This window comes from Stylophora pistillata, chromosome 9, assembly GCF_964205215.1.
Source record: "Stylophora pistillata chromosome 9, jaStyPist1.2, whole genome shotgun sequence".
Classification (NCBI taxonomy): Eukaryota; Metazoa; Cnidaria; class Anthozoa; order Scleractinia; family Pocilloporidae; genus Stylophora; species Stylophora pistillata.
In genome coordinates, this window is record NC_142527.1 from 29678041 (window position 1) to 29702498 (window position 24458).

General features: G+C 36.6%; 3 protein-coding genes and 1 non-coding gene across 6 annotated transcripts; 2 read left to right on the top strand and 2 right to left on the bottom strand.

The window, feature by feature from the left end:
• Positions 1–59: 59 nt before the first annotated feature.
• Positions 60–6599, top strand: LOC111338420 (protein unc-50 homolog). 2 transcript variants are annotated; one of them, XM_022944914.2, is made up of 7 exons: positions 60–723; positions 1808–1833; positions 2251–2316; positions 2855–2975; positions 4454–4599; positions 5310–5411; positions 5874–6599. In XM_022944914.2, the coding sequence occupies exons 1-7, from the start codon at positions 551–553 to the stop codon at positions 6041–6043; spliced, it is 804 nt and encodes a 267-aa protein (XP_022800649.2). In that variant the 5' UTR covers positions 60–550; the 3' UTR covers positions 6044–6599. The 2 variants fall into 2 exon arrangements, with proteins under 2 accessions (XP_022800649.2, XP_088590438.1); XM_088734312.1 differs by having other exon boundaries at positions 4454–4590.
• A 99-nt stretch (positions 6600–6698) lies between these two features.
• Positions 6699–12063, bottom strand: LOC111339016 (bactericidal permeability-increasing protein). Its single transcript, XM_088734311.1, has 8 exons — positions 11922–12063; positions 11624–11788; positions 10475–10586; positions 9860–9988; positions 9169–9245; positions 8848–8938; positions 8417–8480; positions 6699–7877 (listed from the first exon to the last, which is right to left on the bottom strand). Exons 1-8 carry the CDS (start codon positions 11998–12000, stop codon positions 7779–7781), a joined length of 816 nt encoding a protein of 271 aa, XP_088590437.1. The 5' UTR covers positions 12001–12063; the 3' UTR covers positions 6699–7778.
• Positions 12064–12094: 31 nt separating this feature from the next.
• LOC111338520 (motile sperm domain-containing protein 2) lies at positions 12095–24312 on the top strand. Of its 2 annotated transcripts, XM_088734308.1 has the most exons (20): positions 12095–12183; positions 12268–12325; positions 13059–13177; positions 13545–13584; positions 14147–14233; positions 14689–14774; positions 15581–15649; positions 15831–15891; positions 15993–16031; positions 16331–16385; positions 17207–17276; positions 17871–17941; positions 18350–18464; positions 19337–19414; positions 20070–20176; positions 20705–20804; positions 21259–21355; positions 21626–21752; positions 22370–22511; positions 22681–24312. In XM_088734308.1, the coding sequence occupies exons 1-20, from the start codon at positions 12172–12174 to the stop codon at positions 22813–22815; spliced, it is 1668 nt and encodes a 555-aa protein (XP_088590434.1). In that variant the 5' UTR covers positions 12095–12171; the 3' UTR covers positions 22816–24312. The 2 variants fall into 2 exon arrangements, with proteins under 2 accessions (XP_088590434.1, XP_088590435.1); XM_088734309.1 differs by lacking the exons at positions 12095–12183; positions 12268–12325; positions 13059–13177 and adding an exon at positions 12424–13015.
• On the bottom strand, positions 23787–23859 carry Trnat-ugu (transfer RNA threonine (anticodon UGU)). The gene has a single exon. It is a non-coding gene; the product is annotated as a tRNA-Thr (tRNA).
• Positions 24313–24458: the final 146 nt, after the last annotated feature.

Sequence of the window (24458 nt, forward strand, 5' to 3'; positions counted from 1 at the left end):
TTTGACGCATCCTGGTAAAATTATTACAACTTCTCGTTACCTCTGAAGTGGCCACCGAGTTGAGGGTGACAAGAGGTAAACTCGTTCGTTCTTCCATTCATTCACCTTTAATGTCGTTCACTTCGTTGCGTAATTACGCTTGCAGTCTTTCTGATTTAAATCAACTGATCAATTGAAAAGCATAAAAAAGTAAGGAAACCCCTGCACGGCAAATATCATGTAAGGAAAACTACCGAAATATTTCAGATTTGTCACAGAATTGAGAAAGTATAGTGATAAGTGTCTGTGATTCTTTTCCTTTCGTGTTTAGATTCAGGAAACAGCGTGACGTTTTTTGATTTTGCGTGACGTGTCACGAGAGAAATTCGCCTGCAAAGAATCATGGAAAACTTTGACGTGTCAACGCATGCGCAGGATATTAACAGAAAACAAACTTGTTTTGCAGTTTTCAGTGCTATATGCGACAAGATTACTTGGTGCATGAACCAAAAACCACTTTTAATGACAGACTGTTTGGTTGTTACGAGTAGAATATAGATATTTTATTGCAATGCTACCGGAGCCTGCAAATTCGTCATATTATTCGCATTCAAAGAAGCGTTCGCGATGTATGTCGACCTCGATGCAGTACAAGTTTCTTCGCCGGATCTTAAAATATCGACACATGGATTTCGAATTTGCCCTGTGGCAGATGCTTTACCTTTGCGTATCACCGAGAAAAGTGTAAGTATTTCTACATTTTTGCCACGATTTTTAACATATGGGGCAAAGTCCTTGACTCGGCATCTGATTTTAAGGTAGCCACGTTCGTATGATTGGTTGTGTCAGCTTGAAATGTGTCTGCCACAAAGCGAGACTTAATAAACATACTACGCTACATTTTACCCGCGAAAGCCTACATTACGTATGAAAGTTAAACATGAATAATCAAGATTATGAACGTATTGTTTTTGTTAAACAAATGCGAGTTTTTGTTCGTGGATGACAGGGATGATCTGTTCTGCAAATGTGAAGGTAATCTGGTTAATTTGGTATGTAGGTTGAAATATATGTTCTCGAAATGTAACCTTCTTTTTTTACCGATTCTATTTTTGTTTTTATTCCAAATTGATCGTGAATATACGATAATAATTTTGTCATTTTATTTTTAAATTACATGTATGATCTTGACCGAATATTTCCAGCAGTTTTTTGAAACGTTAAAAGGTGTGCTTATGGTTAAGTTAATGGCTTGAATTGAGAAGTACAGCTGTAACAGTAGATGAGGTAGTCTGATCAGAAGTCCCAAACAAGACTGTTCTTGATAGTGATTGATATTTTTACAACCTGAGCATAGGTCATCATCAGAGTTAGTTAAGTAACTCTGGCAATGACTTAAATCTGATGTTGAATCCCATTCAAGTTGTCAAAATGTTCACCACTATCATCTACGACAGTCCATTCCAGGACACCTCTAACCAATACAATTACATTACATGATACAGGGCTATCATTAGCAGCTGGTACATGTAGATGGTGGAAACCCACCAGCTGTCAGACTATTTTACACCAGCTGCTTTGTGAATTGTGATCAGATAGAAAATAAATATTTTTTAACTGATTCTGACATAATTGTCTGGATAAAAAAAAGTTACTCAATCATGTCCCAGAATGTCAGAGATCACATCTCCAAGAGTTTCAAATTTCAAATTTTTTTGCAGGAGCATAACTTAGACCCCCCCCCCTCCAAGAATGTAGTGTTACAAAGCAGTAAGTCACACTTGCTTTGCAATAATTAATATTGTTTTTGCTCCATTTCTGCTTTCAGATACCGAAATTTTCATTACCACAAACGTAGGTACCTTAAAGACATAAAACATAGTTATTATACTTAATAAAAGTGACAAAAGCTTGGCCTGACTTTTCATACTTTTTACCCCATAATATTTCAACCATCACTGTCCTGTTGCATTACTCACTTGATAATGAGACCAAACATGTTTGTTCTGTTGGTAGAAGTGTATGGCAATTTATCCTTTATTACATCAAATAACAAATAAAAAGACACTTGTTCTTCAAAGTGGCTCACCTCAAGGTACTGATGGTTCTCAAAATCTGTATATTTTCAATTGATGTGTATATGTGCACTGAGGACTTTTTCCAGACATGTGCCAGAGTTTTATCTTCTTTTGGTTGTATAAGTACTGCCACCAGAAGCCTATCTTGTGGCTACAACTGGTTACATGTAGTTGACTCTCTTTTCTCATACAGAAACAAAAGACCAGTGGGCAAGAGATGATCCTGCTTTTCTTGTGTTACTTAGTATTTGGTTGTGTGGTAAGTTAACTGGTTCATGCAGACACTTGTTGTTTGTGCTAGTTAGCCTTCCGTACCATTACTTGCCATAGAAAAGGAGATGTTGGACTGTTGTTTAATACAGAATTAGACTTTAAATGGGGTTGGTTCAGGTCCCTGAACTGGATCATTTGCTCATGGAAGCTCTCCTATCAGGTCAGAAGTAAATGGTTGGCCAAAGAAAAACTTTGCAAGCTGGGAACAAAAACATCTGAGTCACCCAGAGTTTGATATTGTAGTGAGATGGTTTTGAGAGAAATGAAAGTGATTGGTGAAGACTATGCACTGAGAAATAATTTGATAACTTGACACCAGTCACAGAGTCTTAAGATAGATTACTTTAAAAGTGTTTGTTAGCAGAAGGTATGATAACCATAAAATTATAGAACTTACTTCTGTGTCCTAACTGATACACCCTTTGTTAATGTGTACCTTTGCACTCAAAATGTTTTGACTGATGAACTTGGTTGCAGTGTTCCTTCAACACTCGCCTAAACCTTGTTTTGTTTTACATCCTTAGCATCTTCTATTGGCTTTGCTGTGATGTTGAAGCTACCCTTTTTAGGATTTTTAAAGTTTTTACTATGGGTTGTCTTTGTGGATTGCATTGCTGTGGGTCTTATTATAGCATCATTGTTATGGTAAGTTAGTGTTGCAAATCTGAATATGTTTAAAATGTTTAAAAATTCCCAAAAAAATCTTTGGTTCAGAAAATTGTTGGCCTAACCCTTCCACTCCCATGAGTGACCAAGAGAAAATTTCTCCTTACAACTTTAATGCAATATCAAGCAGACAAGTGATGAGAATAAAGAGATATATCAGTGAGGGGATTATTGTTTGATCCAATACCAAATTCTCCCAACTAAAATAATAAGAATTGTATGACAGACAGTTAGGAGAACTATTACTGATGAGATCTTGGGAGTGAAAGGGTTAGTATGGTTTTATATTCAGTATATGAATACTGAAATGGCTGTGTTGCTTAGAAAACTGCTGTAATACTAGTCAGTTAAAAAATGGAAGATGCAAACACTGAAACTCAACTAAACATAAAAACTCATACAGAAAAGATTCACATGCCTCCCTCAGAAGATTTTTGGGTTGTGCCTTTCCTCATTCTGGAAATGCCACTTTTGCCTGAAACTTTCCATCAAAAAATTTTGGATTTTAGAATCCCCGTCCTCTTGGAAATCAGGTGGCTTTTCTTGTGGTGAAAGGGGATCCAAACCAAACTTAGTACTTACATGTATGTGTACCATAAGGCTACTCAGTTTGCTTCACATTTTGATTACCTGCTTTTCCCATGGAAGACATGTAGCAGATGTTCTGGTTGGGATATTTCAGTTAGTGTGAAAGTTACTAAAATGCATCTGCTTGTCCTTGATCGCTTGTGGAATTTTCTTTTGAGCCTGTGTGATAGAAAGATAATTTGATACTGTGTTGAGTAAGCTACTTTATTACATGACTCAGGCAGTCAGAGGGCCAATAACTAAAATCAGCCAATCAAAATGCTCTATTGCCGGTCCAATATTCTCTAAGTATTGGACCGGGCACTGTCCCGAATGGTCCCGAATGATACCACACTTGTGTCCCTTTGAAGTTCAGTCGTATAATAAATCTCTTATTAACCAAGCTTGCTCGGGACCGTACTGGAAGAATATCGGCCCTCAGTCTTTTTTGTACGGACCTCGCTGCGCTTGGTCTGTACTATCAAGACCTCGGGCCGATATTCTCCCAGTACGGCCCTCGCGCTTGGTTAATAAGATATATTTATTACACGACTCGGGCAGTCAGAGGGCCAATAACTAAAATCAACCAATCAAATTGCTCTATTGCTGGTCCACTATTCTCTGAGTATTGGACCGGGCACTGTCCCAAATGGTCCCGAATCATGATACTGCACTTGTGTCCCTTTGAACTTCAGTCTTATAATAAATCTCTTATTAACCAAGCTTGCTTGGGACTGTACTGGAAGAATATCGGCCCTCGGTCTTTTTTGTACGGACCGAGCGCAGCTCGGTCCGTACTGTCAAGACCTCAGGCCGATATTCTCCCAGTATGGCCCTCACGCTTGGTTAATAAGATATACGTATCAGATAATGGCTCTTTTACCTTCCAGGTTCTTTTGCAACAGATACCTGAGGATATCCACTGCACATGATCCAGGACAAAGAGTAGAATGGGCTTATGCATTTGATGTTCACCTAAACGCATTCTTCCCCTTGCTGTTAATATTACATGTCATCCAACTCTTTTGTATGAAGAGTAAATATGCTTTTTCTGTTAACCTGTTATTAGTAGCTTAATTTAAAGATTACTTTAATTATTTACAATAAGTTGAGGTATAGATTGCAAACCTTATTCCTTGTTGGGGAAGTAGTGATAAACTAGGATTTATCAATAAGTTTTGAACAAAGGTCAATAATACTTGAACTAAAGTTGATATCAAAGCACAATATTTTTGGAATATTCATGTGGTGATGGTTTTCTGATGTCTTTGCAGTTGTTTTGGAAAGCATGTTTTGTTTGGTTATGTTAGATGAATTTTTTAGGAAGCTGTTTATGCATTCGAGTTCTATTAGTTTAATGGTAGTCGTGGAGACTCTCTGTCCTTTCCATTCAAGGCTTTCTACATTATCTTGATTTTGTCTTGAAGCCACGGAGTTGCACATCAATGTGGCAATATCTCAGGAGTGCCACTTCAAGAAAGACTAAAGTATTAATCTTATGACTTTTATCAAGCCACTTCCCTTTGCAAAGCTGGGCAAAAGGTTCATGTGTTCCCCCAAAACATAACTGCTGTTATTAAAAAGCTTGGAAAGTTTATGGCTGCATGTTACTTCCATTTGTTATTGAAAGGATGAGTTATAGTTGGTTCTCATGGTTCAGGAGTACACATAAGGGCAGCACTGCATTAGCATTTCAGTGTTGGCCTTATAACTAACTTTAACCAATTCTCTCTCTCTCTCTTTCAGTTATCATTGACAATCCATGGTTCATATCAAGGTTTATTGGAAACTCACTTTGGCTTATAGCTCTGGTGTATTACATTTATATTTCTTTCTTAGGATACAGTGGTGAGTTTTAATGGTTTCTCCCTATACTTCTGATTGTCTGTGAGAAAGCCTGCTACTGCAGTGTGGCTGCACTAGTCACCTATAACCATTTGAGTCAAATCATTAGGAACACAACATCTATTTTGGTCAGATTGCTTTGCTTTGGAGTGATACCTTTTAAACCTGTGTATGTGTTCATAAATGATTACATAACAATACTCTGCCACAATCAGTAATGTCTTTTTTTTCCCATTTTCTCCTAAACTTACATGTAGTTTCATTAAGTTTGTCTATCAGAGGAACATTAATTTGAGCCTCATATCTATTTAAAATTAATAAAAAAGGGATTAACTGTGAAAGTGACTGCCAACCCCTTCAATTGATGAGCGATGAAAATTTCATGAAAATTCTAAATAATTGAATTGCTTGAGAGAGTATTTGATGACTAACTTCTCTTTTGATATGCTATTTTTTTATCCCCAGCATTACCATTTCTTCGAAGTACTGTGGTGCTACTGTATCCTGTCTTGTTGGTGGTGATAGGATATATTGTATCTCTTGCTGTGGGCTGGAACATAGGGCAGACATTTTTGCACTTTTATGAGTATAGAGTGGTGACTCAGACTGCTGGCTTGTCTCAGACTATTAGCTAAATGTCAGGCAGGAATTTCCAGGAGATCAGTGGATGTTGGCCAAGGGATTATTAACAAAAAGTCGTTAGCCTATGCAGTGTAGGTCCTCTTTACGAGGCTGGAATAGAGCGGGTGTAATACTATGGACAAGAATGAATAATTGCAGCAGCAAGGTTTTTATTTGTAGATGCATCAGAACATAGGAGACATTTTTGGATGTACATAGTGTATCTATAATTATCAACCATTTTGATAAATCTATGACTTGACTGTGCATTCTAGTACTTAACAACAGTCCATGGACTATAGGAACAAAAAGAGATATGTGCACGTAACTAGCCTGTTCAAGTGGCAATGCCAAGGTCTTTGGAGAGGATATTAATTCATAGATATATAGATCCTATCAATGAGCTTCCTTTTACCATTAATTTCATTGTAAGATGTCACTCAAACTAGTTTAAAAATGTTTGTCATGCTATTGTTGGGAAGCAATTTGTTATGATGAAAAATATTATTTACAGGTTGGAAATTCTGCAGAAATGTATAATAAAGTAAATTATTACAAGGTGAAAAAGAATTGCTTTTTAATTACTGCTTAATACTTGATGACTAGCAAGGATTGGTCTGTGACAGCTTAAAATAGACCATTTCCCAGCCACAAGAATAAGCCCATATCTGTAGATAAACACTGTCAAGTTTTATTGGATTTGTCTTAAATATCATCCAACATTCATTGCAAGACTTATCTTTGCACAAGTATGCATCTGTTTCTATTTGTTGTAATAAAAATATAACATTTAGAGACTGAACAGCAATTTGATTACCAGCACATTATTTCCTAAGGTCTGATCATCGATTCACCCCTCTTGCTGCCACACATTTCCTTGTAAATTAGTTACAAGAATGTGGTGTTAGTTCAAGATAACAACTTCTACCTGTAAGTTTGAGTGATTGTGATTATCAGTTTCTTGGATAATGTTGGGTATCTTAGGGAGAAGTTACATGTTCAACACTTCTGGGAGTCAAAGTCTTAATTACTTGGTTATATAATTATTTATTATACGACTCGGGCAGTCAGAGGGCCAATAACTGAAATCAACCAATCAAAATGCTCTATTGCCGGTCAATACTCTCTCAGTATTGGACCGAATGATACCGAATGATACCGCACTTGTGTTCCTTCGAACTTCAATCATATAATAAATCTCTTATTAACCAAGCTTGCGTGGGACTGTACTGGAAGAATATCGGCCCTCGGTCCGCTCGGTCCATACTGTCAAGGCCTCAGGCCGATATTCTCCCAGTATGGCCCTCGTGCTTGGTTAATAAGATATAATTAGTCAATGCCTGCCAGATCAGTTGTTTTCTATTACTGGAGGGAGGTTTATGATTTTCAAGAGCTAACTTCATTTTACTTGAAGAAATTAGTTTTAACAAAAACTAATATGTAGTTCTGTTAAGTATAGATACTGTGTGTTGATTATCAACTTGAAATTGACAATCAAATTACCTCTTCCAAAAAATCATGAAAAGTTGTAGTTTAGAGAGTTGATATTTTTTCCTTTCTCGAACAAGGACCAAACTTACTAGTATCCACTCCTCTTTGAAAATCAGCCATGAGTTTTGAAATAGCTACCAGTTATAGTTTTCCCTTTGTTTACAGCCTTATATATATATATATTTTTTTTTTCAAAAGCAAAAATAAAAGTGCTCTGGAACAAATGTTAGATTATGATTTTCTCTCAAATTCTTCTACTCATTCTTGCCCTCCACGAAACTTCCTCATAATTGAAGGAAAATTGTCTAAGGCTTGAGTAGCTTTAGAACTAATTAGGCCAATTGCAGTCTTGCAGATCTATGATTTAAAGTAAGAAAAGATTAGATTTAAAGTTAATTTAACTCACAATTAGCTGCTGATTAGTCTGTGCTGAGTAAAATCAAGTTTTGGATTTTTGGAAAAGAAAATACCAAAACCAGTTATCAAGAATTTGAAACTCTGAAGAATGGAGAATAAATGAAGGTTGTTTTAGAGCTTTAACAAAGGCTTTATTTCTGGTCAAGTCTCTGTGGGTAAAGTAATATATGTACTTGTTGGATTACTATGGTCTAAATGTTTTACCAGTACAGTCAGATAATTTTTTTTTATGTGCTCCCTTAACAACTGCTATCATTGCTTGACAGGCCATGTGATTTGACTGAGAACTTTCACTCCAGAAAACAGTCATGTTTTGGAAAGAGTGTTGAGATCAGTAGATAGAAAACTGTTCTACAGCTAAAATATAGCACTTGAAGTCAGCTAATGATACAAATGAAAATAAATTTAAAAATAACAAAAAAATTGAACTAAATGTTCACATATTAGTAAATATTAATATTAAAGCATGTGATTTTTACCTGAGCAGAGAGTTGGTCTTTGAGGCTTGATGCAAAGCCATCAGCAAACAAATTATACAACCAGCTTGTAAAGACAAAGTTACATACAATTTCTTTAAACTCAAGTATACAACCAGTTTGTGAAACAGAAAAATTATTAAATTAAGCATTTCCTCCTGACTAACACCTTTGAGCTTGAAAGTATGCTGATAATATTGTAAAGAGAAATTTCCTTCTTGGTCACTTCTGGGAGGAAAAGCAACCTCTTGTCACCAATTGAAACTAGTTTTGCTTATCATTTCAGTCCTATTCCTGGAAATATCCTTTAAAAAAGTGTCATCTACACAGATAACATGCACATCAACTAGGAAGAAATCAGGAACGCTTGGACTAATAAGTAAACATACAAGGCTTTGATATGTGCAGTTGCTATATACCTATTAAATCATTACCTTGCACCTCCTTTAAACTTAATATGTACTGAGCCAATTTTCATTGTACAGTCCTTTGCACTGACTTTTCCCTTCTTCTCTTCCAAGTTACCTTCATGGCCAGACATAATAAAATATTTAGAAAATACAGTTAGTTAGGTGATTAAATAGTGGGTGAATCGGTGTAGAGGTGATCACATACATGACACTCAGTCAAAAAATGTTCAGAAAAAGTCAACCTTGCAAGTGTTAAACGTTCTTCTTACAGGTCACAAAGCCTCAACCTAGAATTATCAAATGTACATTTCTTAAAATAGATCTAAATAGTTGGCTTGTACTAACCATCAACGTAGAAAGCCATTCCAAGTGACAGGTCTTTGATTGACAGGTCACATGATCCTGAATCAGAGATGTGAGGCCTTTTCAAGAATAACAGTTAAAAAATTAATACTCACACTTTTTTACATCTCAGATTTTAGTACTGGCAGGATATGATTTTTTTGAACCATGATAGACAGTATCTAAAGCTGTAGAATAATGATTGGCTAATCCATCAGGAGTTCCCAGTGGAGAGAGATCAGCAGCAGAGACTCCTTTAGTCTTACTCAGAAATACCCATACAAATGGTACTTTTTGCCAATCCTCAACACAGCCTATAGCATTTCTAGTCTAGGGTACTGTCTGGCCACACAACAAGGTTCAGCAGGAACCCAGAAGTAGTAGCAATATTAGAGCACAGGCATGGGCACCTTTCTTCTTGAGTGACCCCTTAGTTCTACATGCCAAATCACCAGATTGACATAAATTACTACATCACCAGAACTAAATCAGTCCTTTACAGTTAAAGACTCCTGCAAAATGCCAATTTTCCAAAAAGAAAAGTATCAACTGAAGGCTACAACTAGTAATGATGATACAATCCTCCCCACCATCTTGTCCCTAAAATGTAGAATGACACCACCAATGTTTTACTTTCATTATTTTTTCTCCCTCAAAACACTGAACTTAAGAAACATATCTACTGACAACAAACCAAGAGTTCTCTTTGTAGTGCCAATTAGCTGCTATATTTCCTGAGGCTTCGTTGGCTGAAAGCCGTAACCCATGATCAGCTAATAGTGAAACATTGGTCTTCTTAATCACTACATTGGACAAGTTGATCCTAAAAATGTACATGAAATTGTATGGTATAAGGCTGGACTCATTTTTAAATCATGATTTAAACAATTGACTCATTTGTCTAACATATTGATACAAGTCAGTACAGTAACATGTATGCATAAGGTCTAGGAAAAATTATTTTCCATATCTGGGATAAGGAGGAGTTTAGCAAGCCTTTGCATTTAAGACAATGGGCTTGAGAATTAGCACTTTTCTCACCCTTTGCCCACACTTTTCCTTCATTCTTCTTGCACAATTCCCACACTTTTCTTACAGTTCCCCAGCTTTCAAATCCACTATTTTCCAGTCCCTTAACAGCCCCCCACCCCCCCCCTCCCCCTCTCTTATAACCCACTTTCTTGGAACACCAGCAGGTGTAATTTTGGAAAATTATAATTATAATTATTATAACTTTTTAAAAATTATCACTGCTCTCTTTGATTTTTACCAGGTACATGATTTCTCAGGTCACTTAAATAAGACATACTTGTTCAGGTCATACTGCACATTTCCTAGAGGAGTTTTGATGGTTCCAGAAAGATTGGGCACTGTTAAATCATTGAGTTCTTTAGAAACAAATGGAAGGATGATATGGTCCACTATGGTGGTCAGAAAAAAAAATTGAAAATCAGCCTATAAAGTTATGCAACATACCATTTTGAAGATATCTGTAATGTCAAAAGTAAAAAATTAAATGTATAAATTGAATTAGGCAGAGCGGCATTTTAAACCAACAACTGAACTCGTGTGTGACACAGGGTCCACCATTAACATCTGGCTACAGCAGCAAGAGATTAGATTCTGCAATTCTGCTCTAACTGTGCTCTCCAAATTTGAGTTACAGTTACAGAGAGGTAAAGATGAATAGTGAAAAGCAAACTTAGCAAAAAACCATCCAAATTTAACCACATACCATGTTTTCACAAATCTGCCGACTTAACATTGGGTTAAACGAGTGGATAGAAAGGGGGATTTGCTTATAAATCACATTCACCAGCTGATAAAGTTTGCTATCATCACCTCCAACTGATATAACCAAAACTTTCTAGGCAAATAAAAAGTATGTAAAGCTTCTATAAATTGATGGAAAGTCATTATATTTCTTTTATATGTAAACTGATCTGATTTTTGAACTTCCGATTAATCCGAAAAATTATTGAACCTGTAATACCATAAGTCCGCTGAAGAGAAAGGTCAAACAGGGTGACCTCTAATAACTACAAGCTGAAGTGTAAATTGGCACCCTGTGGTTTACTTAACAAATGAATAATTATTATTGACATTTTCCTTAATACAACGATGAGCATATGAATCTACATTGATGGTCTAACATTTCAACGGAGGATCGATTAACTCAAATCCAGTCGAAGCTAACCATGATCTGAAACCTTTTCCCGTCGTTTGTGCGATGCAATGATTCATTCATTCCAGAAAGAACGATCAGTGATGTAAGCTTTATATAATATAAACAGGTAAACAAATTTCACAGCACGTTGCTTTAAGCTTTTAAAAAGAGCACCAATGCGTCGTTATTTCAATTCAAGTTGTCCTCTGCTAAGATACAGAACGGGAAAAGATTGTGATATCAAATGATATTAAATTTAATAGAGCAGCGAACTTTATCTTCACAATTTACCGTAATCCGACGCTCTCTGGGTAATTTCTCGTTTCCATTCTGGTGCCAAATTCAAGTCGATGTCGATATTTTTGGCTGAACAATGTTCAAAAACAAAAATTATCGACAAAAACAAAACGAGTATTCTTTCAATCAGTGTTCCCTTGATGATCGATTCTTCCATACCTGCCGATTCGAACAAATTGTAATTTACACCTACGTAGTCACGTCATTTTGCTGTTCGTTTATGGGAAAGATCTTTTCAGTTGAAGGCCTCATCAAAAATGCATTTTGTAAACAATTTTATGGTAAATCCTACCTGTAAGGTATAAACAGGTGAGCTGAACGCGAATTTCCCGCCATTTCTTTTCGGCAACGAAAATAGTTGAAGGCCTCATCAAAAATGCATTTTGTAAACAATTTTATGGTAAATCCTACCTGTAAGGTATAAACAGGTGAGCTGAACGCGAATTTCCCGCCATTTCTTTTCGGCAACGAAAATAGTCCGAGGAATTCACGAACTAGTCCGAGTTTTTCCGACAGAAACCGATGAAACCCGTGACTCAAAGATGGCAGAAGAGGTAATCGTGCAATTCATGCATTTTGCATTTTGTTTTGATTTCTAGATGGCTAAATACCACCAGTTTCTCTATTTTTTTCGGCAGAACGAGTTAGAGACAAAACGAATCGATGAGCTCAGGCAACGGTTTTTCCATGAAAACGGTTAGTCTTTCGCAGGTGACATATAATTTTTGAGTTACTTCTCGAGCTCAGCTGTGTTTTTGCGTGCAAGTTTTACCGGTAAATTAATTTTGGAAACAGTGTTCGTAAAGTTCACGTAGTAGAAGCCTTCCTCTTTTGAAAGTTGTCAAACAAAGCTGGACGGATTTCATGCCGGCAAAGGGTGGCGGAAACTTTATTCAGATCAAAGACTACTCCAAGTATAATTATTTACCAAGTGATGAAAATTTCCCTAAATTCAATATGATGTTCGATAATGCGCTATTTCCAGTTTAGCTTAAATTTAGATCAGCAAGTGGCAACGAGAGTTTCTATGTATCAATCAATTTCGTGTCAGTAAAATACGTGACGTCATTTTCTTCATACAAGTTACGTCTTATTTAATTTTTCCGCATTACTGAATGCTATTGCAGGCTAATTTCATTTGTACTTAGGATTTTTTTATTCTCCTATAGTTTTTCGTTTTTATGTCCAAAATTTAGGGTTTCGTAATTAAACAGCACAATCTCTAGTGGCAAAAGATTTCAAGCTAAAAATCTATGAGATTTGCATATGCCCCCTCTGCAATAATAAGGTAAAGAGCTTTTAAGTATCAAGTCCTAGAAAGTGGCTGTGCAGGAAAAGACAGGTGCGAGACAGGAATTAGGCAGAGATTCCATGGTATTTATAAAGGTAAGGGTTAATAATGCCATAAGGTACTGATCCTTGATTTTAGGTACAAATTTGCAAGAATTTGATGAACAAGATGTTAAAAGAGTCCGTGACGAAGACTTCTGGTTGAGTTGCTTTCTGAAATCTCGTAAGCAGGATGTAGACAATGCATTATCAGCCTTGGTAAGTTACCTGGGACAAAGATGTCATTTTTCCCTTTTCAATGGGTTTATCTTTTTTTTTTGTAAGAGTCTTGGAGATAAGTGTGCAGAAATTTTATTTAACAACTGTGAGTTCATTGACACTGTTCCAAACCTCATTGTTTTTTTTTTTACTGGTTACACAGTCAGTCTACCAGGAATAAATTTGAATGATCCCATAATTTTTACCATAATTAACAATGATGGGATCAACTCACTTTTACACTTACATGCACAGCTTGATGCACCTTGCTTTGAACATCTGTTACAAAGAACAAGTAAAACAAAGAGACATTGTTTCTCTGTGCTAATGAAATTATTTACAATAAATTTCTACTTCCTCTTGCTAGGTGGAGTGTCTAAAATGGAGAAAATCATTTGGAGTTAATGGTACATGTATACCCACTCTTGTTCACATCATCAAGTTGATTTACTCTTTAACCCTTTCACTGCCATGAGTGACCAAGACAGAATTTCTCCATACAATGCACATACAATATCAAGCAAACAAGTGATGAGAATAAAGAAAAATACCAAATAGGGAATTACTAATTGATCAGATACCAAATTATCCAAAGTAACATCAAAAGAATTGTATAACAGAGAGTAGGGAGAATTACCGATGAGATCTCAGGAGTGAAAGGGTTAATTAACTCCTAAGAGTGATAAGCTACTAATTTCTCCCAAATGTGACACCTCTGAATCAAACATTAGAGTCATGACAGTAAGGAACTGGTTGCAAACTTAAGAAGCTCCAGCCTCATTCTTAGACAAATTTTACTTGAAGGTACCATAGGAAAGTCTAGAGGACAAACAATAAGGAGAACTTGCATACTGATGTTACGGTGTAGGGGTTAATAATCACAATTTTGCATGTGTTTCCGTTCCTGACAAGTAGGTTATTCCATAACATGTCTTGATTTATTTTTTAATGATATTTTCATTTGTGCAGAACTTACAGAGCGCTCCGTAGACCGGAGACTGTTTGAGGCTGGTTTTCTCTTTCCATATAACCGGGACAAAGATGGAAATACGCTGGGTAAGTTTTTTGTTTTTACCCCTCTCAACTCTAAGGGTTACCGATAATTTACGACTCCTTACAATATCAATATGCCATGAGACCAGAAGGTGATCAAAAGGGAGAAACTATATAAAATAAAATGTACAGCAGAGAATGGGGAGAATTTGTTTGGAAATCTTGCAAATGAAAGGGTATTATTAACAATCCAGATGATTTCCTCCAAAGGTGCAGCTTATTCAGATAGGAATAATTAAGAAAAATCTGAGTCCTATGTTTGTGTGTTTGTGTCCCCCCCTCCCCCCCCCCCAAAAAACAAATAGCAACTTTCTTTACTGTACAACCAAGCTTAAATTTACTGCCTTTCTTTTTTATTTCTATATTATAGAATGGTAGATGAATGTTTGAGCTAAACTTTTGATGCGACTTTGTAAACAGTTATAACAGTTATAACTATTTTGACTATATCTTGTCAGTCATCTACATTGGAAAACTTTACAAAAAAGATCCACAGCAACATCCAGAATTGAAGAGATATCTTGTGTTCCTATTAGAAAAACATGTAAGTGATATCGACTTCATGTCTAAATTTAAACTTAAGGAAGTCTTAACTTGAAATTTTTTCCTTTTTTTGAGCTTTTTTGCTCTCAGTATAAGCACACTACTACCTGGAGATATATTTTGCATCTAATAAATTTATTTTAAATCATATATAGTGAGAAGAATGGTTTTTATTCATAAGGCATTCAAAGAGCACATCTACTAAACAGAAGTGGCAAGCTTTATCATTTATGCAACAAAACACACTTTCAATTGGTTTAACAGTGCAAAAATCCATGCACAATGTTAGGAGAACACAAGAAAACTTTATAAATCACAAGCCAGTGGTGAGTGACTTACAAACTTTTCAAGTTTTTTCCGAACACCCAAGTGGATTAGGTTTTATGGTGGTTACCTGATAGAAAGTGCAGTTCATGTTATATACTGTAAATGCTCTGTGCGATTAAAATACCGTGCGCAAAGAACTCAATGACATGCCACCAACTTGGAATCTGCATAATTTAAGGTTAAATAATTCCATGTACATCTTTTGTGTTTATTTTACCAGTTCATATGGCTTATTAACTCATTTTTGTATATCACTCTTGTACTTGTATATATAGGAATCAGGTTATTAAAACCTTAAGTCCACAATGGTAGAACATTGTCTCTACTTTACAACAGTCCATTGCTTTTGTAAAATAAACTTTGATGTTATGTGGGTTTAGTGGTGCAATAAACAATCAAGGTGCTCATAGTTTCTCAGCCATAAATAATATGATTTTATTTCTTCAGTCAATTATTATTTAAAAGTTCTCTTGTTTGTAGGTAAAAATGTTTCCTGGCAGAAAAGTAACATTTTTATTTGACATGCAGGATACTGGCTTAGCAAATATGGTGAGCTTTGATGTATTCAGAATATGGTATATTGTGATATGAAAAATTTTGCTTATCTTCATTAAGTTTCCTAACATTTGTGACATTCTGACATCTTTAATTAGGTTTACTAAAGTTAGTCACTAGGGACAATTGTACTAACTGTTACAATAGAGTAACTCTTCTTTTGTTTCTAATTTAGGACATGGATTTTGTAAAATTTATCATAAGTTGTTTCAGAGATTACTTTCCATGGACATTAGGTAGGAGATTTAGTTTAGCTGGATAATATAAATTTCTCCTTTTTCGTGCAAATCCAACATGGATTACTGAATGTAAAATTTATTAATTTCTCCGTCATTAGCATGGTTATTAATTGTGGAGATGCCCTGGATTTTAGCAGGTATTTAAGTTTAATTTATACTGAACTTATATAAGATGTCAGTAATACTTTAAACTGAATTAGATCAATGAATTTACTCCTTGCCGGGAATGATAGTTGTTAATTTAGTCAAAATTTTTGTTCAAGAAGTGTGTTTTGGTCAGAGTTGGTCTCTGATAGTAGAACATCACATTTGCTTCATTCTTAAAAAGCATTATTTCTCAACCAACTTTGCTAAATCACTTCTTATATAAGCAGGAAGTACCCTTTCTTGCATCTGTTTTGATTTGTGTGTTATCTGTTTTGTTTCTTTACCACAGCAACATGGAAAATTGTCAAGTCATGGCTGAGCCCTGAAGCTGTCAAAAAAATCAGGTTTGGTTCATATTTTTTGCTTAAGAAGACATTTTGGCTTAGGGATTGTGCACTTAAGATTAAAGCTTAGGTCTCAATCTTTATTTATTAATTTATTTTTATTTTTTGCACTATTTACAAATAATTGTCCATATTGTTCACTTAATAAAGGATATTCTGTATACAATGCTAAAAGATTAGGAAAAAAATAATTAAAATGTTTAAACCAAATGTTTTCGGCTGTTTGCCATCATCAGGGTTGAAAATAATGACCGCCTGTACATACATGTATATCTTATGGGATTCCCGATGGGAAAAGTTTGGAGACATAAGAAGAAATAACTTGTTTGTTCAAATTGGGGCAGAATTGTTAGATAATTAGCCCCTCGACGATCCTAGGCTTGTGGAATGTTTCTGCTGAGGAGAGAACACGCCAAGTGAAACAATGTGATGGATTTTCCCGCAAGTGTTTTGCAGATTCAGAGGTGTGAACAGGATTTGAATGCTCCGCAATACATACTGTTAAATTTCTCACAGTTTCGCCAATGTAATCAATGCCACAAGAACAATCTCCTTTGTAAACAACTTTGGATCTGGGAAAGTATATTAAAAGTACACTAATTAAAGTACATTTAAAGTACATTTAAAGTACATTTAAAGTACATTTAAAGTACATTTAAAGTACATTTAAAGTACATTTAAAGTACATTTAAAGTACATTAAAAAGGAGAGACATAGGCAAACTAAATTACACATCAGTAGTGAAAAGCAAAATGTGGGCAGTGACCAAAGTAGCTTAAGCTTTCGAGTTGGTCTCTTGAAATCACTGTTTTGGCTTTCAGATTTTTAAACAAAGCTGAACTTTTGGATTTAGTCGATGAAGACAAACTACTTGTCAGATTAGGTGGAACTGTAAGTAAAATTTTCCACACAATTACAATTCTCATACAATAATTATGAAATTAAATGTCGAACCCTTTCTCTACTAAGATCTGCTGAATAATTCTTGTGACATTGGTTTGCAGAATAATCAATAATTAAGTCAGTTCATCTTCGTGTTAAATGTTTTTCTTTCTTCTCATCCTTTGTCTGCGTGATATTGTATTGAAAAGGAAACATTCTGTCTTGGTCACTCATGGGGGATAAAAAGTTTAACTGTAATAGAAACATGTTGTGCACACAAAACATGCCTTTCAAGGCAGATCTCCAGATTTTTGTACTAGATTGAGGCACTGGCAGCAAAGTTGGCCAACTCTGGGCCAGACCTAAAGGACAATTGATCAAAAGCATTGTGTCATGAAATCAGATTGTGCTGGCAGGGGTTCAAATCATCCTTGAGATCATAACTCTCATTTTGTGATTAAGGCATGGAAATTGAAAGTATATAGCACAGAGCCAGTAGCCGATAGTTCATCAGTGAATATTATCTTTAAAAATTTGATGATGCAAGAAACTTGTAAAACTGTTCATCAGAATAGAATGATATTTCTTATGTTTTCTCAACAGGATCCCTATGAATATACTTATCCGCCCACAAAAGAAGCTCTCGCCAGTCTTGGTATTACTGAATCCACAAGGTTAGTACAACTTGAATTTTTTCTCGTGCCACAAGCCATTCTGGAAACATAACTGTACAATAACTTTATCTTGGGTTACAGCTACTTCTTAAGTACTTTGAAGTTTTTTGTTTGATTTGTTCTACTTGTATAAAGCAAAGTAACTGCTGCTTTTAGTCTCATATCACATAAATCAACTGGCAAAGGGCTTATAACATGGATCTTCTGGCAGTTTTTCTTAAACCTTTCTGAACTTGCTCAGGCAGTGAAGATACAAACGTAATATTACAGCAGTTTGAGTCTGTTAAACTCGGCTCACTGTTTCCCTGTGCTTCTGAATGTGTTTCCAGGATAAATGTTCGCTCAGTCCGCACAAATACGCACTGCAGACTTACTTTTTAATCGCATATCAATTGTTTTTCCATTCAGCAACAGTACTGAAGATAGCTTTACTGCAAATGGTACTGTCAACCAGAGCAATGATTTTGACGATGACAGCTGTGAAGATGCTCGTGAAGAGGCCCCTCCTTCCAATACAAAGAAGGTACAGAACTTATTCATTCTTTTTAAAGAGATACATAGAACGCATTTCTATTAATTTTCGCAAACTTAAAGCGAAGTTTAATCACAGTTATCACCGGAAACTAGTGAAAACTCGAATTTTTCTGAATGAACAAAAATATGATTTAACTCCTTTATGCATATGGTGCGATCCTTTTTTCCTTCTTGACACCTTTTCTGTCCTCTTCCTTTATTTTCCCTTATTTTCTCCTTCTCCTTCTTTACTGTTTCGCATTCGTCATTTTGAACGTCACGCAATGCTTCCTCGTTTAACGGAGCATAGCGTGACATCTTACCCAAAAGCCGCTGTGAAAGAGCCAATTTCCATCCTTTCCCACACAGTTGTTTTCCTCAGAAAACAGTAGTCCTTGAGCATCACCTTGTGGTTTTTTCCTCTTCACATCAGTTGAATCATTTTCGTGTTTTCTAAGTCTCTCATAACTCACTTTTTACAAATGTACTCTGCCCTTGCAGTCCTTGCAGTAATGAGCAGTACTGAACCCTGGGATTTTATTTCCGCTACTTATATTAGGATTATCTTTGTGAGAGATGTGATTCATCTTACATCTACATCTACTTTATTACTCTTCAACGCTATTACACATCAACTTAACTTTCAGTTATGGAAAACACCTTCCATAAGGTCAACTTCTTTTTCGTTTTGCTGAAGAAATTCATTCAAGAATTTCTTTGGTGTCGTCTGACTCGTAAATTTTCTGTTTGATAGAGTCCTTGAGATATGAGATTCACAGCAATTAATGTTTAAAAGGAATGTATGTTCTACAAGAGCTTTCCTTGTAAGCTTTCGATTTTTTTCGATTCGTTTTTCCTTGTTATTGCTTTTATTACTTGTAGGTGACGTTCGAGGATGCGCCTGCCACTACAGTCGATCAGAACCTTGAAAATTCAGCTTCTTTGTCGAATACAAAGCAGGTTTGATGTTTTGATCGTTTTTGATCGGATAATTTCCGCTCCTAACCTTGTGACTTAAAGAAGTGATCTATCTGGAATTCCTTTTTGTGAATGGTACAAAATATGGCAAGCTGGCGAGTGATGTGAACTGGGGCGGACCCAGGGGTGGTTCGGGTGGTTTAGTCGAACCCCCTAAATTTTCCCTCAGAACGCTGGAAATCATGTTTCCGAAGATCTAATTTTCAAAATCTTGGACCCCTCAGAAGGGGAACAATTTTCCGAACCCCCCTTAAACTAAATCCTGGATCCACCTCAGGTGAAAGAGTAAAGTTGTTAGCTTAATAACGTAAATCATAATTATATGGCTGGCTAGGTTTCAAAAGCGTAGGTGTCCTGTTTCGCTGCCCATGCGGCACATAATGGTGCCCCTTAACTTCCGTACAGCTTGCTTTGTTTTGTTTTTTTCGCTTGATCATTAGTTTGTTTTTTTCCCCTTCAACTCCAAGGAAAGCACGAGTGTCATGAATTTATTTTTCAATTCTCTTTTTACAATTTTTATCAAAATAAATATTTTTACTTCGACCTTTACTTCACGTCCAAAAGTAATCTTGGTTGATATCCAGCTGTGTTGACCTCAGGTTGGATCAATAACAGACTCATTTGTTTTTTTGCGCAGAGGAATGGTTCAACAAAGCTTACATTTCGGGCTGTAAATTCAAGATCGTCGCAGAGACGAGCACCTCCGGACGGCTTTATTAGTACAAAAAATCTACTCACGATTACGTTAGTATTGTTTAATGAACTTTCAGATTCCATGTTGTTGTGAGGCAGTCTTTTCCAGGCTCTCTCAATCTTTGCATCTGTGCTGTGTACCTAGGAATTTCTAAGTTCTTCGTTTTGATGAATCTACTAAGTTTTTATGGATGCACGCGGGAGGTTGCTAAGCACGAAAGAAGCGTAAGAGTCGCTCGAGGCGATAGCCGAGAGCGACTCTAGCTTCTTGAGTGCTTAGCAAACCTCCCAAGTGCATCCATAACTCAATAGTGTACGCTGTGGTGTTTACCATTTGTTTTATAACATAACATTGATACATTGTAGCTAAAGAGTTCCCTTTTATTTAACAAATCTTACGCGACCAGAAAAAAAACAAGCGCGCGCGGAAAAATAGTCTTTGGATTTGCTCACGTCAGCAGCGTACACCCATGGGCAAATGGGGGACGCTAAATTGACCAATCAGAGCGCGCGCTTAACTTTGGTTATGTTATAATGGTGATTGTAGCACATAATTCTGATTGATTCTTGTTTTTGTAGGCCAGCGGAGGAATTAGTTTTCACTGGAACAACTTCGACTGGAGAAATTCTTCAATCTTTGTCACTCTCAAACAACACCCTGTCAACAGTCGCTTTCAAGGTCAGCAGTTTTATATTTTAATAACTTGTCGTTTGCTGTCGTGATTGCCCATAGGTCGTGAGAAGTTTTTTGGGCGCAAAATAAAAGCAGAAAAGATTTCCATTGTAACTATGAACGACAATAAGCTTGTCCCTCTAGCCTGAATGAGCCCTCTCTTCTCCCCCGAAAACGGAGCACCAGATCCGAGAAAAGGGCGGAACTCAAGCCTAACTCGAATGAAAAAATATTTTAGATAGGTTGTGTTCAAAAGGTGGAGTGCGGAGTCAGGAAAATGAGGAGTGTGGAAAACGAGGAGTGTGGAAAACGAGGAGTGTGGAAAAAGAGAGTGTCGACAATGTGGAGTTTGGACAATGCGGACTGTGGAAAATAAAGAGTGAGGAAAATAAGGACCGAGGAAAATACGGACCGATATTGTTCGCTAATATTGTGTTAATTTTTATTCTTTATTTTCCAGGTAAAGACAACCTCTCCAGAGAGTTACAGAGTCCGACCAAGCTCGGGTGTAATTCCTGCCAACTCCTCTACGGACGTCAGTGTATTTTTGCAGCCAGGTGAAGTTCGAAAGTGTTTTTCTAGAGGTTGCTCAACATAGGTGGACCATAAAGTTTGTGTATTTTTTATGAGAAATCAGAAAGTAGCTGAATGATAGAGTCCTAGGTGGTCGCTGATGGTAATTTAGGGGAAAAAGATTACAGGGCTTGAAGTTATGTAGCGCTTGCCTCTCCTCTCTCTTCATTCCTTGACGAAGGACAGGTTGATGTCATCGTTAGTTGGTCAGTGAAGTGCGAAGAGCATAAAAGAATGTTGTGGTTTTATTTCAGGTCATGCTGCTAGTGTTATAAGGGATAAGTTCTTGGTGATGTCGACTGAGTTACAGGATGATAAGTCTCCCGGTGAACTTGCTGCATTGTGGAAAACGATACCAAAGTCAAATATTGTGGAACACAGGTCAGACTTGTATATTATTTTTCTTGAGATAAAGTCACGTGTGCATCCCGGAGATTTTCATTTTCGTTGTTTATTTTCCCTTCTGGCACAGCGAGCAGAGGTCCCTTCGATCTTCGTAGAATTTCTAGGAAGATGAAAGGGACCTCTGATCCTCTGATCGCAGGATTAGCCATCCCAAAGGCCCAAACTCTTTTTTTTTTTTTTTTTTGTTTTTACATTTTTTTCTCGTGCAAACCAGGTCTCCAAAAAATGTATGGTCTTTCACCCTTCAACTGCCATGAGTGACCAAGACATAATTTCTCCTTAAAATATCAAAACAAAACGAAGCAGACAAGTTATGAGAAAAAAAATGTTACCTAGAAGATTATCAGATGATCCAATACCAAATTCTCTGAACTAACATCATAAGAATTGTATGGCAGACAATAAGAATTACTCACAAGATATTGGGAGTGAAAAGGTCAAGTGAGCCTCGAATCCTGAGTACTGAATATTGAGTTCAAGTACGAGCGATACCTATTCAACCCCCCGTCCTACCCTACCCCCCCCTCGCTCTGTGTTTGAGTCATCGGTTTTTTTTTTTTAATTTAAAAATAAGACAATGAATTTTCTTTCAGACTTCGCTGCCGATTTCTGGCGTCCAGTGCTCAGCTTTCTGGTCAGTATTCTGATATTGCGGAAGGTAAACCAGTTACTCTGAGCATGGCCATGGACAGCATTCAGGCACTTCAACGACAGCTGAGTGACGTGGAGAAAAAGGCAAGTCTATCGAAGGGGGGGGGAGTGAGTTAACACATTAATAAGGGCGAAATACCCTCCTCCCTCCCCTCCCTTCCACACACACACACACACACGGTGTTGTTAACCTTTTGCTTACAGGTTGCTAAAGGCTCGCTCATCCTAATTTTGCAAATTTCTTTTTTTTCAGCTTGACACCACCAACAGAAAAATCTCGCACATAGAAACAGGTCTTAATGTGTTCATTAAAGTTCAACTGGGGCTCTTTTCTGTCATGCTGGTTTTATTCGCCACTGTGATGTATTACGCTACGTTCCTCATTTAAAAGGACGTCAATTGACGTGTTCATGGGCACAAAGGTTACAGCCCGTAAAAATGAATCAATGCGTTTAAATGATCTTAAAGAGCAACGTAGACTTCCTTCTGATGCCCTCTGGAATACATACCCTGCTCAGCGATCGTTTACAGATTAAGTGATTTAGAGTTACGGTTATTCGAATGACGAAAGGCAAGAATTGAACTTTTGCCTTGCAAGCGAAATCAAAAATAGAATTTGCCGTTCACGTTTGAACGCGGTTTTGGGTCTTTTGTTGTCAGAAAAACACTCGAAAGAAAAGTTTATTTTTCCTATTAATATTGTAAATTATTTCTTTACCTTATTGTGAATAGATGGCATTAATTTATTAGTACGAGCTCTGTAGAGTTTCCATAGAAAAGTTGTTTTCACTTAGACTAGAATTTAGCTAAGCGGTCAATTTTCGCAATTTTTTCGCCAATATGTATAGGTAATCGCATGGGGCCGAGTAAAATTAAGGATTAATATCACTTGTGTTTTCGGAAGTAGCTGAAATTGCCCGAGTCGCTGCGCGACTCGGGCAATTTCTGCAACTTCCGAAAACACAAGTGATATTAATCCTCAATTTTACGATGAACCATGTGATTACTTGTTTATAATATAAGGGGCAAAATGTTTTCTTTTTCTTACTGATCTCGCGCAAAACGGGACGCCATTGTTACAAAACAAACAGAAATTTCTTTACCTTGGCAGCCGTTGCTAAGCGATTTTCAGCCAATCATTTTCAAGTAATTTTGCCCGGGGCAATTACAAAAATTAAGAAAAAATGCCCTCTGTCTTGACCAATCACAATTCAGTAATTTTCCCCCTCATATGATAACTGTAGTTATTCCAACCGTATGTACAAACAAAAACATTGTTAAAGATTTATGTATGATGCACGATCCTCGCAGTAGAGAGCGCTATTTATGCAATTGCGAAAATCAGACCTGAAAAAAATCAGGCCTGTACGGGATTCGAACCACTGACCTCTGCGATACAAGTGCAGCGCTCTACCAATTGAGCTAACAAGCCAACTGGGAGGAGGCCGTTAAGTTGATTCGTAATAAACCCGTGAAAGTGATAAATGAGATACAATGAATATATGAAGATCATATATTTTGATCTTCATATATTCATTGTATCTCATTTATCACTTTCACGGGTTTATTAAGAATCAACTTAACGGCCTGCTCCCAGTTGGCTTGTTAGCTCAATTGGTAGAGCGCTGCACTAGTATCGCAGAGGTCAGTGGTTCGAGTCCCGTACAGGCCTGATTTATTTAATTTTCAGGTCTGATTTTCGCTATTGCTTAAATAGCGCTATCTACTGCGAGGATCGTGCATCATACGTATCTAATACCAAATATATGATCTTCATATATTCATTGTATCTCATTGTAGACTTTGTTACAGCAGAGCATTCTAACTCTTAAGTAAAACTCTGATTAATTCATTCAATTTTAGTAAAAGAAGGATAACGCTCAAAGGTTGGTGTGAAAAAATTTTTTGTTCTTACCTTTTGATTGCAAACGAGCCCCTATTGTTCATTACATGTCGGGAAATTCCTTTCACCTCTGGCGGCATCACCTTACTCAAAATGACCTATTCATACTTTCCTCCACTGACTAATTC